Source organism: Mytilus californianus, unplaced genomic scaffold, assembly GCF_021869535.1.
Source record: "Mytilus californianus isolate M0D057914Y unplaced genomic scaffold, xbMytCali1.0.p SCAF_4, whole genome shotgun sequence".
NCBI classification, from domain to species: Eukaryota; Metazoa; Mollusca; class Bivalvia; order Mytilida; family Mytilidae; genus Mytilus; species Mytilus californianus.
The window spans coordinates 69,755,722-69,771,064 of record NW_026262690.1 but is presented as its reverse complement, the minus strand read 5'-3'; the positions used below and the strand labels follow the sequence as shown (position 1 = coordinate 69,771,064).

The window sequence follows — 15,343 nt, the reverse complement described above, 5'->3', positions numbered from 1 at the left end:
GTTGATTTCACCATTGTAAATCCCCGTAGGAAATACCAAACCATTATTGTTAAAAAGGAGATAATCGGTATTAAAAAAAACTCATCATAGATTCCAGACTTCTAATTTTGAACACCAATACGCGCGTTCGTTTACAAAAGACTCATCAGTGACGTTCTAATATAAAAAGTTGAAAAGCCAAATAAAGTACGAAGTTGAAGAACATTGAGGACTCAAAATTCAGAAAGGTTTTGCCATACTAATAAGAACAGAATACTGACTGATTATAAATTGTATTTTCACTAACATGATACACAGAGGACATCTTGATTGAATGCGGTAAGTAGTTTCAAAACATTTAACAAAAACTTCTTCCAAAATTGCCTGATTGACTAAACAGATTCGTTACTATACAGAAATTATAATTTATTAAGATCTATCGATAATATTAATAATAAAAAACCACTGTCTTAAAAAGCATATTGATTACACAACTAATTCCACATTAAAAATAAACTTTCTACGGAAAAATATAGCAAAACGTTATCATAAAAAATACCCTGAGTATTCTAAAATTTGCATGGGAAAATGAATGCTATGAAATTACCTCGCAATAGAAACTTGGGGCGAAGAAACTATGCATAGTTACAGCAGAATATACATAAGAAATGTCAAAAACTTGTTTTCTGCTAGTTGATAAGTATAATAAAAAAATTTGGATTTTTCATCTCCAATATATATTTTTTTTCTCCCGTTAGAACATGGAAAGATAAATGCAAATAATTTTGACTAGACATATTAATATTAATCTTATAGTCAAATTCATGGTTCGAGGTCTATTTTTACAAACAATTTCGATTTTTAAAAATAAAATAATTGTTCTGTCTTTTTTTGTATGTTTGTCTAGCCTAGCTGCAACATATTCTATATTTAGAATTAAATAATAAAATCCAAATATAAAAAAAAAAACTATATATAACTGTTATAAATATGATGCCAACGTATTACAAATAGAACCCATCCCTTTGCAATTTGTTAACTAATAATGAAAGATTGAAAAAAGACAAAATCAAATGCTAATAATAAGAAATAGCATGTGTACCAGATCAAATAAAATACGAAGTAATATCCATGAACAATGGTAACTTTGTGAACACCAATAATATTCGGACTATTTACAGAATCCCATCATTACATGGAGTAAACAATTCCTGTGATTTACAAAATATCCCAGTTTTTTAAAGTCTCTTTCTAAACAAACGAGTAATTCACAACCATAGCTTTTAATCTTGAATATCATTATTGCAACAAAAAACAAAACTATGTACATGACAGGTTCATATGAAAATCTAGAACCAATCTAAAATGCTACTAGAAGGAACATTATATTGTTGATATCTGGATCTTCAACGTCTAACACAAATTTTTATAGACTACATTCGTGTGTGCTAAAAATATGCAAGTATGATTATAACCATATGTATGTTTTAAAGAACAAAACAACCAATACATCTGGTAGCAAAACGTCTAGTAGCAAATATTACATTTCTATTCATACTTCAGTGGCGGATCCAGAAGTTTTCATAAGGGGGGGGGGGGGGGGGAATCTCTGACTGCCATAAGAGGGGCCCCGCTCCAGTCATGCTTCAGTGGTCCCTAAATAATCAACAAAATGTTTCCCACAAAAGGGGGCCCCGGCAACCTGGCCCCCTAAATCCGCCTCTGTACTTAACAAAGAAAAGGACCGAACCTGAGTATGGGTTTACTTCAGACGAGTGACGTTCATATATCCATAGGCGAATTTAGGGGCCATTTGAAAAATGTTTTTACCGTGAATACTACTATTTTCCGTGTCTTCTTTCAATGAAAAAGGTGTAATAAGGTTATGTTTTTTTCTGAAACTTATACGAAAGGCATTCATTATTATAAACTGTCAATACCGCTGAAGGTTAGTTTCATGTCTACTTACAAGAACAGAAATAATAAAGTAAACTAAATCAATGGTATGTTCGAGAAAACTAATGCAAAATGAAGAGAATTGATTGATTGATTGTTTTATGTTCAGTGGCAAATATTCCATACATGTTATGTTCGAAAACAAATTGACAATTAATACAAAAGATAGTTCCTGCAATAGGGGTTCGACCGGAATGAAAGGAAGAACATTTTGAAAGATATTGGAAATGGGGATATATAAGGTAAGGCAAGAATTTATATAAAGCCGTGCAACAGGTCACAGTCGGACTCCTCAAAGAGTTTTTGCCAGGGTTTTTTAACGGGCAAGGAGCGTGGCACTATCTCTTTACACGAGACATCAGCTATAAAGTTCCCATTGGCAATAAAGTTTCCATTCTGACCGAACATGGCTGTTAATTTATACATCCCCATCAGACAAATGGACACCCCGCTTTAACAATGGTTTGAATGCCAGTAGTCAAAAGACCAAATTCATGTGAACGCCTTGGGTCAAATGAAGACAAGAGTAAACTATATAATATGAATGTTTAACAAAATAATCATTACGAATGTTAATTAAACAGGACACAAAAGGACATCTCAAAAGATCCAGGATTTTTGAAATGGGGCGTAATTCCTGACAATTAATATATACTGAAGATACTGAAAAAAAAATTGGACGGTTTTAGTTTGTAACCCGGATTTTTTTTCTCTCAATCGATTTATGACTTTTGAACAGCGTTATACTACTGTTGCCTTTATCTATACTAAAAAACATGATTTAAAAAAAAAAAAATTGGCCACCAAGTTGAGGGGCGTAAGCCTTCTTCTCCCCCTGCATCCACCACTGGTAACTGATATCACATTATTACTATATATATATTATGTGTCAAATGGATGCGTACGAACAATTGTATGATCTATACAAATAATAATGTAAACACCCTATTAGAAAATATTTCAATCAAATTATTAACATTCGTTTGTTTGTATTTTTGATTGAATATTTTTGACATACATGAAGCTGTAGTATAAACAAAATTTATGTTAATTGCAGAAAATGATCAAACGTTTGTATCCGATATGAAAGAAACTGGAATATATCACAAAGGCTTGCGTTTCCACCATCTAGAACAAATAAGTATATATTTTCCAGCAATGCATGTTGATTGCCTAATAATCGTGTATGCAAATAGAAAATACGTGCGAGAATTTCAAAAATATGTATAAGGTATGACTAAAATATGTATAAAGATATAAATAATGATCTGAACAGCAGTTTAAAAAAAAGAAAAAAAACAACATCAACAAAATCTACAAATACCTAACCTCTTTAAAAACAATTCTACAGATTATCAACTCATTGAGAAAATAACAAAACACTGAAAATTCTACATACAGTCGTCTTAAGTCAGTATGACTTTCAAAAACAATGGTTACCTCCAAAACTGTTCCATACGGTCAACGCATAAAAACTAGAGACATAAGGATGCATAACCAATTATTAGCACCGTTCATATAATGGATGTTTTTTTTTCTTCAATAATTCAACCATCTCAGAATGTGTTACTGTATTATTAAATAAAAGTTTTTTTTCTAAAAAAATAAATGCAGAGGTAAATATTAAATAAAAATTTATGAAAATAGATAAGCTATTAGACTCAGATATTTGGTCAGTTATCAGCTCAACACAAGCACGTTGTTGCATTTGAATTAAGTTGTTGATCATATTCCAATAAAGAATAAAAATTCTAAATGATAATTTATGCTTATATTATTTTGTTCAACTTCATGAATGAAACTTAAAAATATAGAGAAAAACATAATTTCGCTTCGTGGAATACTTCCCTCTTCTGTTTAATAAATATAATAACATGTGCTTTTGTATACCCATATTAAATCTAATATGTATCAGAAGCACCTTTGGGTGCCCTATTTAAATATTTAGTGAAAGAAATGTAAAAGTATTCCCCAATACAACTGAGGAAAAAACTGCAAAAACAGATGATAACAATCGAAAGAAATAACAAAATAGATTACCTTAAAACTGGTACTGAAGTTTCCCTAAGTCTAATAAACAATTCAAGGAAAAACAATGCCAGACTTTCTGAAAGTCTTCGTAGGGTTTCACCGGGAATGAATAAAATGACTAGGGTAAAAATGAGAGATCAGGAAGTGCACCTAAAGAGAGATCCTAATTATATAAATCAGGATGTCCACCTCAACGGAGATTCTAATTATTTTACAGTTCATACATTGGCACCCATTCATCACACAGTAGAATAAAACATATTTTAACACTTTCTGTTTTGTTGTAACCTATACAGTATTTTTCCCGATTGGTTCGTTGTTTATTTCTTCATTACCTTTATTACCATTCCCTGTTTCAGGGAGAATGTTATTGTTTTGTTTATCCGGACATAATTTGTCAAAATGAAATAAATGTCCCCGGACTGAATACGAATATCTTGCATAAAATATCCAGCCCATACAAACGAAGACAAACGATATCAGGACTAAGAGTCCAAATTCTTGTGGGTACGGTGCAAGGATGACCATTAAGAATTTAAGCATGTCCATAAGTTGATTCAAAGAACGCTGGATACCACTTATAATTCCTCGCTCAGTCTCAACAACTGCTTGTAAGAACATCTGTGTGATGGTTAAATCAGCAATCCATAGTCCTGGAATTATATATAACAAATGTATGTATTTTCTATCAAATCGCAAATACCAAGTAGTTACAAAATTCTAAATACATATAACAATCATAATGATAATATGTAAATCATAAACAAAATAAGCATAGTGATCTTGAATGCCAATATAAAGTTCCACGTGTTTGGTATATGAAAATTATGCTTGCTAGTGCAAAATTATATGCAATTTAAATTTGGATCATATGATTATAAGAAATGTGCATCGCAGAAGCATTCCTGATTACACATTTACAAGATTATCTATATAATAAGAGTGTTGTTAACTGGTAAAGTATACGAGACAAGATGTAACATGGAACTTTAAACATTAAATAATCCATTACATACGACAGTTTCAGAATTGAAAATTTTGAAAAATAAGAAATATGGCCTAAATTAACATATTTATTTATATTACTTAAGTTTCCAGTATCTACACAATATTCAGTTATTTTATTACCAAGCTAAAGATTAATTGTCTCAAAGAATATATATTTACTTACCAAATCTAGCAGTAATCAGCCCTCCAAGAAATAACCCAATGGATATATATGATGTTGGATCACTTGATTCCTGACTAGTGGGCATAGTTTCATTAACTGTCAAATTACTAACAATACTAGTTGGCAAAGTTACAGTAACTGTCAAATTACTATTGATAGTATTGTTATCGATTCCAAGTACTGAAGAAACAATACTGTTTGAACGGTCATTTTCTCTCGTTCTGTACAAGAGATCAAATGGGCTACCTGGAGCAAATACGGATGCTACGCAGAAACAAAGGCTAAATATTTCAAATCCAAGCCCAAACAGTCCTGTCCGTTCCAAACCTATTCTCTTCTGGATCCTTGGATAGGCAAATGTGCCCGCGATGCCAAATATAGACCCTGCAGCCATCATTACACCAAGAAGAGATTCAGATATTCCTTGAGCATACGCATATCCTGACATTAAAAAACAACAAACTTTAATTATGATATTATAAGACAAAAAAATCTCTTTTCTCTTTGGCTAAAGCATACGGAGTCTTCTTTGATTAAAACATTATACTCACCACAAGAAATGTGACGAAAGGTTAATGTAAGATCTGGAACAGCTAACGTGTACCTAAATATAGATGTTCAAAGGCAACGTCAATGACGTAGGTTTATGACGTCATACAAATTCTTGTTTTTTCTTTTTCTTCTTCTGTCTTGTTTTCGGTGTAATTTTTTTCTCTTCTGAGTGTTTTCGGTGTATTTTCTTTTAGTAAACTTTATTGAATATTTCAACTTATAAAAGTTAAAAACTGCAAAAGCAGATGATATATTTTAATAGTATAACAACAAGGAGCAGTTTAAAATATCTTGAGCAAATACTAGAAAATTGGAGGATAAACTCATATAATAAAACAATTGTTGACTTTTGATATCAGTTGATACAATGATTTATCAACACAAGAGATATGATATTCACCCTCGGCCGTTGGCCTCGGTGAAAATCATATCCCTAGGGTTAATAAATCATTGTATCAACATCATCACAAGTCAATAATTGTATAATATTGTGTAATTAATTAACTGTGACATATATTTATCTTGCCATATTCTTTTGATATTTGGACGTCACGAAACAGGCGACACTGCCTGATGAACTATCATAGAATGAAGCAATTTTGTAACGAGTTTTGTAACAGTTGGCCACCAATGACGGTTTACTATTGTTGAGACCGTTTACGGCTCATTGCTGGAAAAAAGATGGTTTAGTAGCGAGTCTTACGTAGACAAAATGCATGTCTTGTACCAAATTATAAGCCTGGTAATTCTGATGAGTTGTTGTATTGTCAGTAGAACAGGTAGCAGAAACAAATTAAAGCAACAGTATTAAGCCCAATGTTTAATTCTGCAATTTCAAGGATTAATGGCTACTTTGTCTTAAGTTCCAATAAAGTGGCTGTCATTTCATGTCAAAAGTATACCTTACCCTGTATTGTGCTGAAAAATTCAACATACCTTAAATTGCATATTAGAGCGCACTGGTTCCCGGAAGTTTGGTAGTACAAAAACCGGTATTTCTGATCTGAACAACAGGTCAAATTTGCCCTCCTTTTATAATTTCATATATTTTTTTGGTCAATTAAAAATAAACTTCTACAGTGATCCCAAGTTTTTTAAGCTTTCATTTGATACCAAAATTACCCAAATATTTTACTTAGTGACAAAGTTACAGCTATGCGTAGGAACTATTTTGCTTAAATAAAACTATTTATTTCTTTCTTGCATGTTTTTTTTCTGACAGGGCCTGAATAAGTAGTTCCATACCTTAAACTGAAATGACCCATTTTATCCAAAAGAACAACCCTCACCCCAAAGGAACCATAAAAATAATCAATGACATGGACATGTGCATACAGTTTCTAATCACATCTTTTTCCATATATGTACTATTAATGTAAAATAAAGATATGCACAGCTATCAGCACCTTTATTTGTTTTAATTATTTTTTTTATATTCTTTCCTATAGTAAAATATTGTACATATCTTAAACCAAGTTAATTATACATGAAAACTCACCAACAGTAATACTATCAAAACCTATCACTGTCATATATAAAGATGCTAATCCCAAACCAGCGAATGCAACATCATACTTCATGTATGTTTTCCATCCTCTAACTAGCAAAATAAAGCTTTTAAACATCTTATATAGACATGGATTACATGCGTCTTTCTCTACAGAGTTATCTTCCTTTGTTGTGTCGTCTTCATCTCTTGATGGTCTGATACATTTCTCTGTCTTTTCCTGTGCTATATTTGATGCTTGTGATATTTGTTCTTGCTGAGATTTGTCATCGAGTTGAATGCCTTCATCCGTAGACAGCAATTCTGCTTCATCGGCGACTACTACAAATAATGTAAAATGTTTTTATTATGGTTGTAACCATTTGAACATCAGCTTGCTGTAATTGCAACTTCAACATCATTTTCATTTGTAATGTGGTCTGATCTTTATAACTGATTTTCCATATTTACATTATGCAATTCAGAAATAAATTTTAAAAAATAAAACAGAAATCGTCTTTTATTTGTCAAACTTGATTCCCACTGATAAATATTAGAGGAAGATAATTCAATAAGTATTATAACAACAAAACCACCTTTTTTACAATACCTTTGTCTTTTCTCGTTTTGAACATTTTACTCTTAAGTGCAGGCACTTCCATGTACACTTTCCATATTAGGAAGTACTCAATGAAGACAGAAACCAGATTCCATCCTGCTATAAAAACTGCCGCATATTGTAAAGCAATGAAATAAACTATTTGTCCAGTGGCTACAGGTGATAAAATGGCTGTGGTTAAATCAATTGCTCTCATCCTAGAGGTCATTGCTGCAAACATAAAGAAACAATGATACAATGGTCAGCTTAAGGCGAGACATGCAATACCTTGATAAAAATCATCATTCCATGGACTGTGCGTTTTTACCCAGAGTTCTTTTTTTTCCGAATTAGATGTAGTAGTTTCGACTACAATATGTTAAATAAAAAAATACACGGAAATTATATGAAAAGTTCATGGAGAAAAGAAAAATAATAACAATGAAAACGAATAAACAGTAATAACAATATTTTGAATAGTTAAAAATACAAACACAAGACAGGCAGTCTCTGTCAAAAGCAACTCTTATCTAACTAAAGGCACAATCATGCAAGTTAAAAATACAAACACAAGAAAGGCTGTCTCTGTCAAAAGCAACTCGTATTTAACTACAGGCACAATCATGCAATTCTAATTCATCTAAGATGCAATGAAAAATATTAATTCACTCTTAAAGTATTTAAACAACCACTTACTAGCTAATAGATCTTTATCTCTCCCGCATATTTCCACGATCCAATCCCTCTCCACCGATATTGACCGCGCAATGCTGGCAAGATCGCCAAGAATAGCTACCACTATAATAAGGGCATGAAAAAGTGTCAATGCACCTTCGTCGGGCCATAATGTTCGTAAAGTTTCATGATACCACACCACAACAAAAACAATACCTGCACATAATGCTACTAAAATATTCTGTAGAACTAGTGATAGTCTTGCAGCTGAAATCAGAAAAGATAATACTTTTGATGAAAATGATGGCATTTTCTTTAAAGTATTGCCTACTGCACATGACAAAGTAATATGTTAGTAATTCATAGGTTACATTTCATAATTATTGTCTTTTGATTTCCATTGCTAATGAACAATTTCTCTCATTCTGGGTATGGATCGCCGATTTTCTCTCTGTCGCTCAGTTTTTCTACTAGTCTAACATTTTTCAATTATATCAATGACAGAAGACTGTTGAAAAAGAAAGGATAAAAAACTCTGTACAAAGAATGCCAAGATTGGAGATTGGTTAAGGCTTCGTAAATAGTCTGTTCAGTTTTTTCTTCAGTTTATGATATGTTTGAAGGATCAATATCGGAAACTGGTACAAATATCCACATCATTGAAATGTAATCTACATTATTGTTAACATATTGTTTATTATTGTAATTTTTTAATTGAAGGAAATCACATCGGTGCATGTCTCGTGGTAGCGTGCTTACCTCGATTGCGAGAAGTCGTGGTTTCTGTCCGGGCCTGAACATTGGTATTTGTTAAGCACGCGGCATTTAGCAATAAGAGCAAAAACTTGTCGGCTCGGATTTAAAATAATGTATTCGGGTATAGTTACACGACTCTCTGCGGACTGTTACTAGTACTTTGTGATCTATAGTACGTTGCAACTCCGGTTCAGCGTGTTGGTTTAGTAAAGCAGGGTTTATAAAGCGGCATAACTCATGAACGGTAAAAGTGACGCCACCCAATTTCGAATTTGATCTGTGTTTTGTGGTAATAAGCATTGTGTGTAAGTTTTATAACATTTGGTTGAGGCTAACTAAAGTTAGAAAACGGACACCAATTTTGGGGACGTACGCAAAGGACGGGACGTACGGACAAGGGTAACACTTAATGCCCCCTCCGCTATGGCGGAGATATAAATAACAAAACACATTGAAATGGTTCCGTCTTTTACTTACGCAGATAAGAAGACAAAAGATTAATACAAACGCCAGTGGATAGGGGGGGGGGGGGGGTGGTTTTAATCAGACTGTCACACGTGTCAATAGCTAACTTACCGTTTCATTAACAAGAGGTGTCGTTTCTAAATATTTTTTTTAATTTGCAGGAAGTTCAAGATATATATCTTGTAACTTTAATATATGTTTAGAAAATTTGTCTAGCTTATAAATAGAAGGTTCAAAATTTTTATCAAAATAAACAACAACTTAGTTCTGATTAATTCGTTTATTAATAGTGTTAGGAATATTTCATAGACATTATTTCAGTAAATTGAAAATGAAATTGAATTGTCTATCTTACATTAATATTTCTATTCTACCATTTCCTTATTGTGGTATGTAGCTCTTAATATTGATAAAGTGATAAACACAAACTTTTTTCATCCACAATACAAATATTTGTGTAGGCATTGTGCCAAGTTCTCGGCCCTTTAAAGAAAGTCTGTAACAGTTACTTGAGAAGTTCGTACGTGACATGTTGCAAAGGGAAAATGTGTTTCCCTGACGAACATATTTTCTTTTTTAAGAGACAGTTTGCCTTTCCCGACTTCATAGAGATCAACCCATTTTTGGATTAAGATTGAGTGTTAATTTGTTCTCGTCATAAATATGCATGTCACTTGACGGTAAACAAACAACAACAATCAATTAATTAATCAACGATAGAATTAGAAATTTAAGCTACTTCTATTGTTTTATTTAGTCGACATGTGTCTGACGAATAAAGAAATGAAAAAATGCACCATCTACGTACCCCTAAGTCTTGGCGTATTATCAATCCAGTCTCCAATTATTGCCGCAAACAGAAGCACAGATGCTCCTTTGGAAAACCCATAAATTGCTACAAGTCTTAGTGATCCTGGATTAAGTCGTATTAGAAATAATCCAACACCAAACGACCACATTCGGTCGCCCTGAATATATAAAAAAAAATATCAACAGTGATTTTTAACTATTACTTCGGTTAACCAAAAAAATGCGGGGTTTTCCGTCTACACATAAACAACTAGAGGATGCTGATGGGAACCACTACATAGGCCCCCGTAACAGTAAATATGTAAATTGTGTTGCACTTTCAGAATAAATAAATGTTTTTCTTTTTCATTTTTTATAATATTTTATACCAATTGACGGCAGAAATATAACTGATACTGCAAGGGATTCAAAAGTGTTTTTTTTTTAAATGTGCCTATGCACAGTGGTGACTTATTAAACTAACTTTTTGACAATCACTTAAAATATGTGTTTTTTTTTCCTTTTACGATACAAATCTTTTAGTCGAAGTGAATAATCATACAAAGATTCATTACCCAAATTTATTGGTAAGCGGAAACGTTTTTGTGACGGACACACGGACGGACAAACATGTTACTATAGGCCTTCAGTCGACTTATCGGCGTAGCCGTCATTAGCTATCGAACCCCCACCTGTAATACCTTCTTACCTTTTTTGAGTATATAGATTTTAACATATTATTATCCAAAGCAGAAAATGCACCACATGCATGAATTTTACCATACGATATTAATAATTATTTTTCAGTTTCTAAACTTTTAAATCCACAAAATATTATATATTGAATGTAATTATTTATACAAATTTATTATAAGAAACAATTCTTAAAATTATGTGTACAATTGTATTATTATATACTGCATGTAAAACTTTATAATGTTGTTTTGTAAATTATCATATTATTTGTGATGGAGAACACTAGTGTAATATTAGTATCTTTAATAAAGAATCTAAACCGGATATCTAAATTTCATCTTAAGAAGCTGGAAATTGACATGGTGAATATAGTTTGCTCAATTGCAATCAAACAGATCTAAGTACTTATTTGTTCATACTGATAACTTAGTTCAGCAAGGATCTTACTACCAATACACTATCTCGTACATACAATAGTAAGTAAATACCAATAAAATGAACACCAATACATGAAAACCACCTTCGTATAATAGAAAACCACCATCGTATAATAGAAAAGCACCTTCGTATAATAGAAAACCACCATCGTATAATAGAAAAGCACCTTCGTATAATAGAAAAGCACCTTCGTATAATAGAAAAGCACCTTCGTATAATAGAAAACCACCATCGTATAATAGAAAACCACCATCGTATAATAGAAAAGCACCTTCGTATAATAGAAAACCACCTTCGTATAATAGAAAACCACCTTCGTATAATGGAAAACCACCTTCGTATAATAGAAAACCACCATCGTATAATAGAAAAGCATCTTCGTATAATAGAAAAGCAATAAAAAAGACACATAAGACAGCTATGGCGTTCCATACATGTCCCTTGCAAAACAGCTACATACAGATCAATATCATCATCAAGACGTCATGCCGGAAAAGAGTATACACCTATGAAGCTATCGGACACGAACGGAAATTGACTTATACAAAACAAGAAGCAAGCCAACCAAGTTGAAAGCACAATTACATGCTAAAGCAAAGTCGCAAATATAAGACTGATTTGAACACCGATGAAAGGCTCGAGGAAAACTTTCGGCAAAAATATTAAGGACCCTTGTGGATCATATACATTTGATTTTGCACCTGTGATATCACTTCATACAACAAACGCATAGAACTGATAAAAGTCGAAAACTATGACTACCGTACTTAATTAACACATTTGGTTTCAACTTGAAATATACGCACTATTAAAATAAAAGAAAACACAAAAACACGCCGAAAGACCAGAGAATTAGCAGACAAATTTATTCAGATGAAAAACAAGGTTAAAATAGGAAAACAACACTTTATAAATTTCATATGTCCGAAGCGCTTTTCTGGATTCACCTTCATCAGGAACGCTCAAATCCTAATATAAAGAGATAAACACTCATATCGACAGTCATTCTCCCAAAATTTCAAACAACCTATAATTATATGAAAACCAGGGGCTATACGCTCTGACACTCAGGCGACCAAAAGATTAACACTGTGGCTCGCGGCTGATCTTTAACGATATTAATGTGTACAAAACACGATAATATATACGTATGCTGCTTGTAAGTCCGTCAGTAAATATTTCTAATATGTTTGGCCTCTAGATTTCTTTAGATTTCCTTTATTGAGTTTCTGTAAAAATTGAGGTCTTCTTTTATTCTTATTGTAACTGTCTCTTACCCATGCAGAAAGAAAGTGGCTGACATATACATATAACTTTGTCTTTAGTGGCAATTTCCATTTATCTGAAAAAAGGAGGTTTATCCCATATATACATTGTATATTATATCACAAATGTTACGCTTTTTCGGGAACCTGAGGCTATGATTAAGATATATTAACGATTTCAAGGATTTTTATGAAATTTTGCATGCAACTAAAGCCATTAAACTGCATATGAATATCGAAAAATCGTTCAGAAACTAATACTTAAGCAAATTATATTTAATATCTGGAAAAAAGGTGTTATAAAGATTTGTTCTGGTATACGATCAGGCACAGCAGATGTGCTAAAAGAATGAGTAACATATTTACAATAACAAACAAATATGTGGCCATCAATTAAGGCCCGAACAATTAAACATACACATTATTGTTAATATACACATTCCTTTATAAAATTGTGCAACAGTAAAGCTATCATCATACTATTTATTAAAATACATATTTTTGGATATCTGAAAATAATTACGATACATTACTTGATATTACACATTGATATTAAAACTCTCATTGTTTGTTCTCTTGTATGTTGATGATTTACCTGTAAAATTTACAATGTATATGCATGAAATGATTTACAACTCCAGCTGTTTACAGGTCCACAGGGGATAGACGTAGTTGTCCTATCTCCTTAGAGAATGACTTTCTACTACACTAACAAGGTAAAATATGGACAGCCTGGCTAACAAGATTGTGACATATTTATATCAATGCATATTGAATACATTTGGAAAGTTGGAACTACCAACAGATTCTCCCCGAACCGCACATTTATTGAGAGAAAATTAATCTAAATGCACTATACATATGATCTGTCTTGTATTTCAAGGGGTCAAATCAAAGAACTAGCATGGATGGAAGAACACATAATTTTGTTTTCATATAACATTTTCCAAAAACGTGACATAGCCAGGACTACATGCTCCAGGGTATACCAAAAGTCAGAAACTAAACATATTAATTATCTCCAGAGTGTCAAATCGTCAATATACAGAAAACGGTTTTCGAAGCATCCATTTTAAAGAAATTGGTCGGGGCTTCCCCATGCCCTTTCATTCCCCTTCATGTGTGGTGAAACAATGTTTTCATAAAAAATAAATAAAAAAGGTAACATTTTAAAGACTTTATGATCCTTTTTAAGATACCAACTGTTTTTCAAGAAGTAACCTTGACCTTTTGACTCCAAATTTGATAGGTGTCTTCCCTTCCCTTTATTTTCCATCTCTGTAATTTTCAATCCAAACAGATTAGGGAAACAACTCAAGTGACCATCTGAAAACCAGTTTTACAAAAATCTATTTTTAGTCAATGACCTTGAACTTTAATCTATTTATTAATAGACTAACAGTTACTTTGAATTTTGACCTATTGACTTCAAAATCGATAGAGGTCTTCCACTTTCCTGTATCTTCGCTCTTTTGAAGTTTCATTCCAAGTAGGAAAGTGAAACTTAACTTTCCATCCGCACACCATTTTTTGTCTAAGAAATATCTATTTTTAGTAGCAGTGATCATGAACTTTGACCTATTGACCCCAATATCAAAAGGCTACTTTAGTCTTCCATCTGTATGCATTTCATGCCAACCTAGTAAGGGAAGCAATAGTTACCATCTGGCAATCATTTTTTTGCAAAATGAAATTTATTTTGTAACAGTTACATGTACCACTAATCTTATCCTATTGACCCCTTTAATCAAGGCTGTTTACCTTTTACATTCTTCCATCTGTATAAGTTCAATTCCAATCAAGCCACAGGGGTCAGGAATCTTATTTGAGAAGTAATATGTTCTATACACAATGTAGTATTTTCGTTGGGTACAGAGCACATTACGTTCGAAAACAAGATTCCCGAACCCCAGTGATCAAGCAAGGAGAACAGGAGTTACCATCCAGATATCATTTGTTTCAGACGAACTGATGGACAGACAGACAACTTCGTGCTCCCGTATTTTTTTCAGGAGCATAATATTAAAGTATAAAATATGTGATAGTCTTGTCCCTGTGACGATGAAACACATGCATTTATTATATTATTATTAAAATTTAAGTCATAAAAACTCACAGTTACTAAAAAGAAAGGAAAAATCAACTTACCATGCAATGGCATTGTGTCGACAAGCTGGATTTGGTCGGGTATCAGTTGGTTTTTGTAGGTGAATATGAGTAAAGTATAATTTTTTACTAATCGGCAGGTTTGTTTACAAAATAAATCAGAGTCGTGTTTGCGCTTAAAGAGAAATATAATATTAAAGTCAAGTGTGTGTATTTCTAATCGATGATACTCCGGGATTTGTGAAGTTTAAATACATGTAACTTAGTATGCAATGGCGAAGCTTCAATTTAAGCAATGAGGCAACTGCCTCGTTAAATTTCTGCCCACAAATAATTAAGGAAGGAGCAAGTAGTATTTCGTAGTATAGGATTGTTCTAAA

At 32.5% G+C, this 15,343-nt stretch overlaps 1 protein-coding gene across 1 annotated transcript; it reads right to left on the bottom strand.

Annotated features, from left to right (window-relative positions):
* Nucleotides 1-1,572: 1,572 nt before the first annotated feature.
* LOC127698650 (solute carrier family 40 member 1-like) lies at nucleotides 1,573-15,112 on the bottom strand. The gene is made up of 8 exons (XM_052202225.1): nucleotides 15,006-15,112; nucleotides 12,870-12,934; nucleotides 10,478-10,637; nucleotides 8,470-8,715; nucleotides 7,786-8,004; nucleotides 7,188-7,517; nucleotides 5,138-5,578; nucleotides 1,573-4,619 (listed from the first exon to the last, which is right to left on the bottom strand). The coding sequence occupies exons 1-8, from the start codon at nucleotides 15,016-15,018 to the stop codon at nucleotides 4,255-4,257; spliced, it is 1,839 nt and encodes a 612-aa protein (XP_052058185.1). The 5' UTR covers nucleotides 15,019-15,112; the 3' UTR covers nucleotides 1,573-4,254.
* Nucleotides 15,113-15,343: the final 231 nt, after the last annotated feature.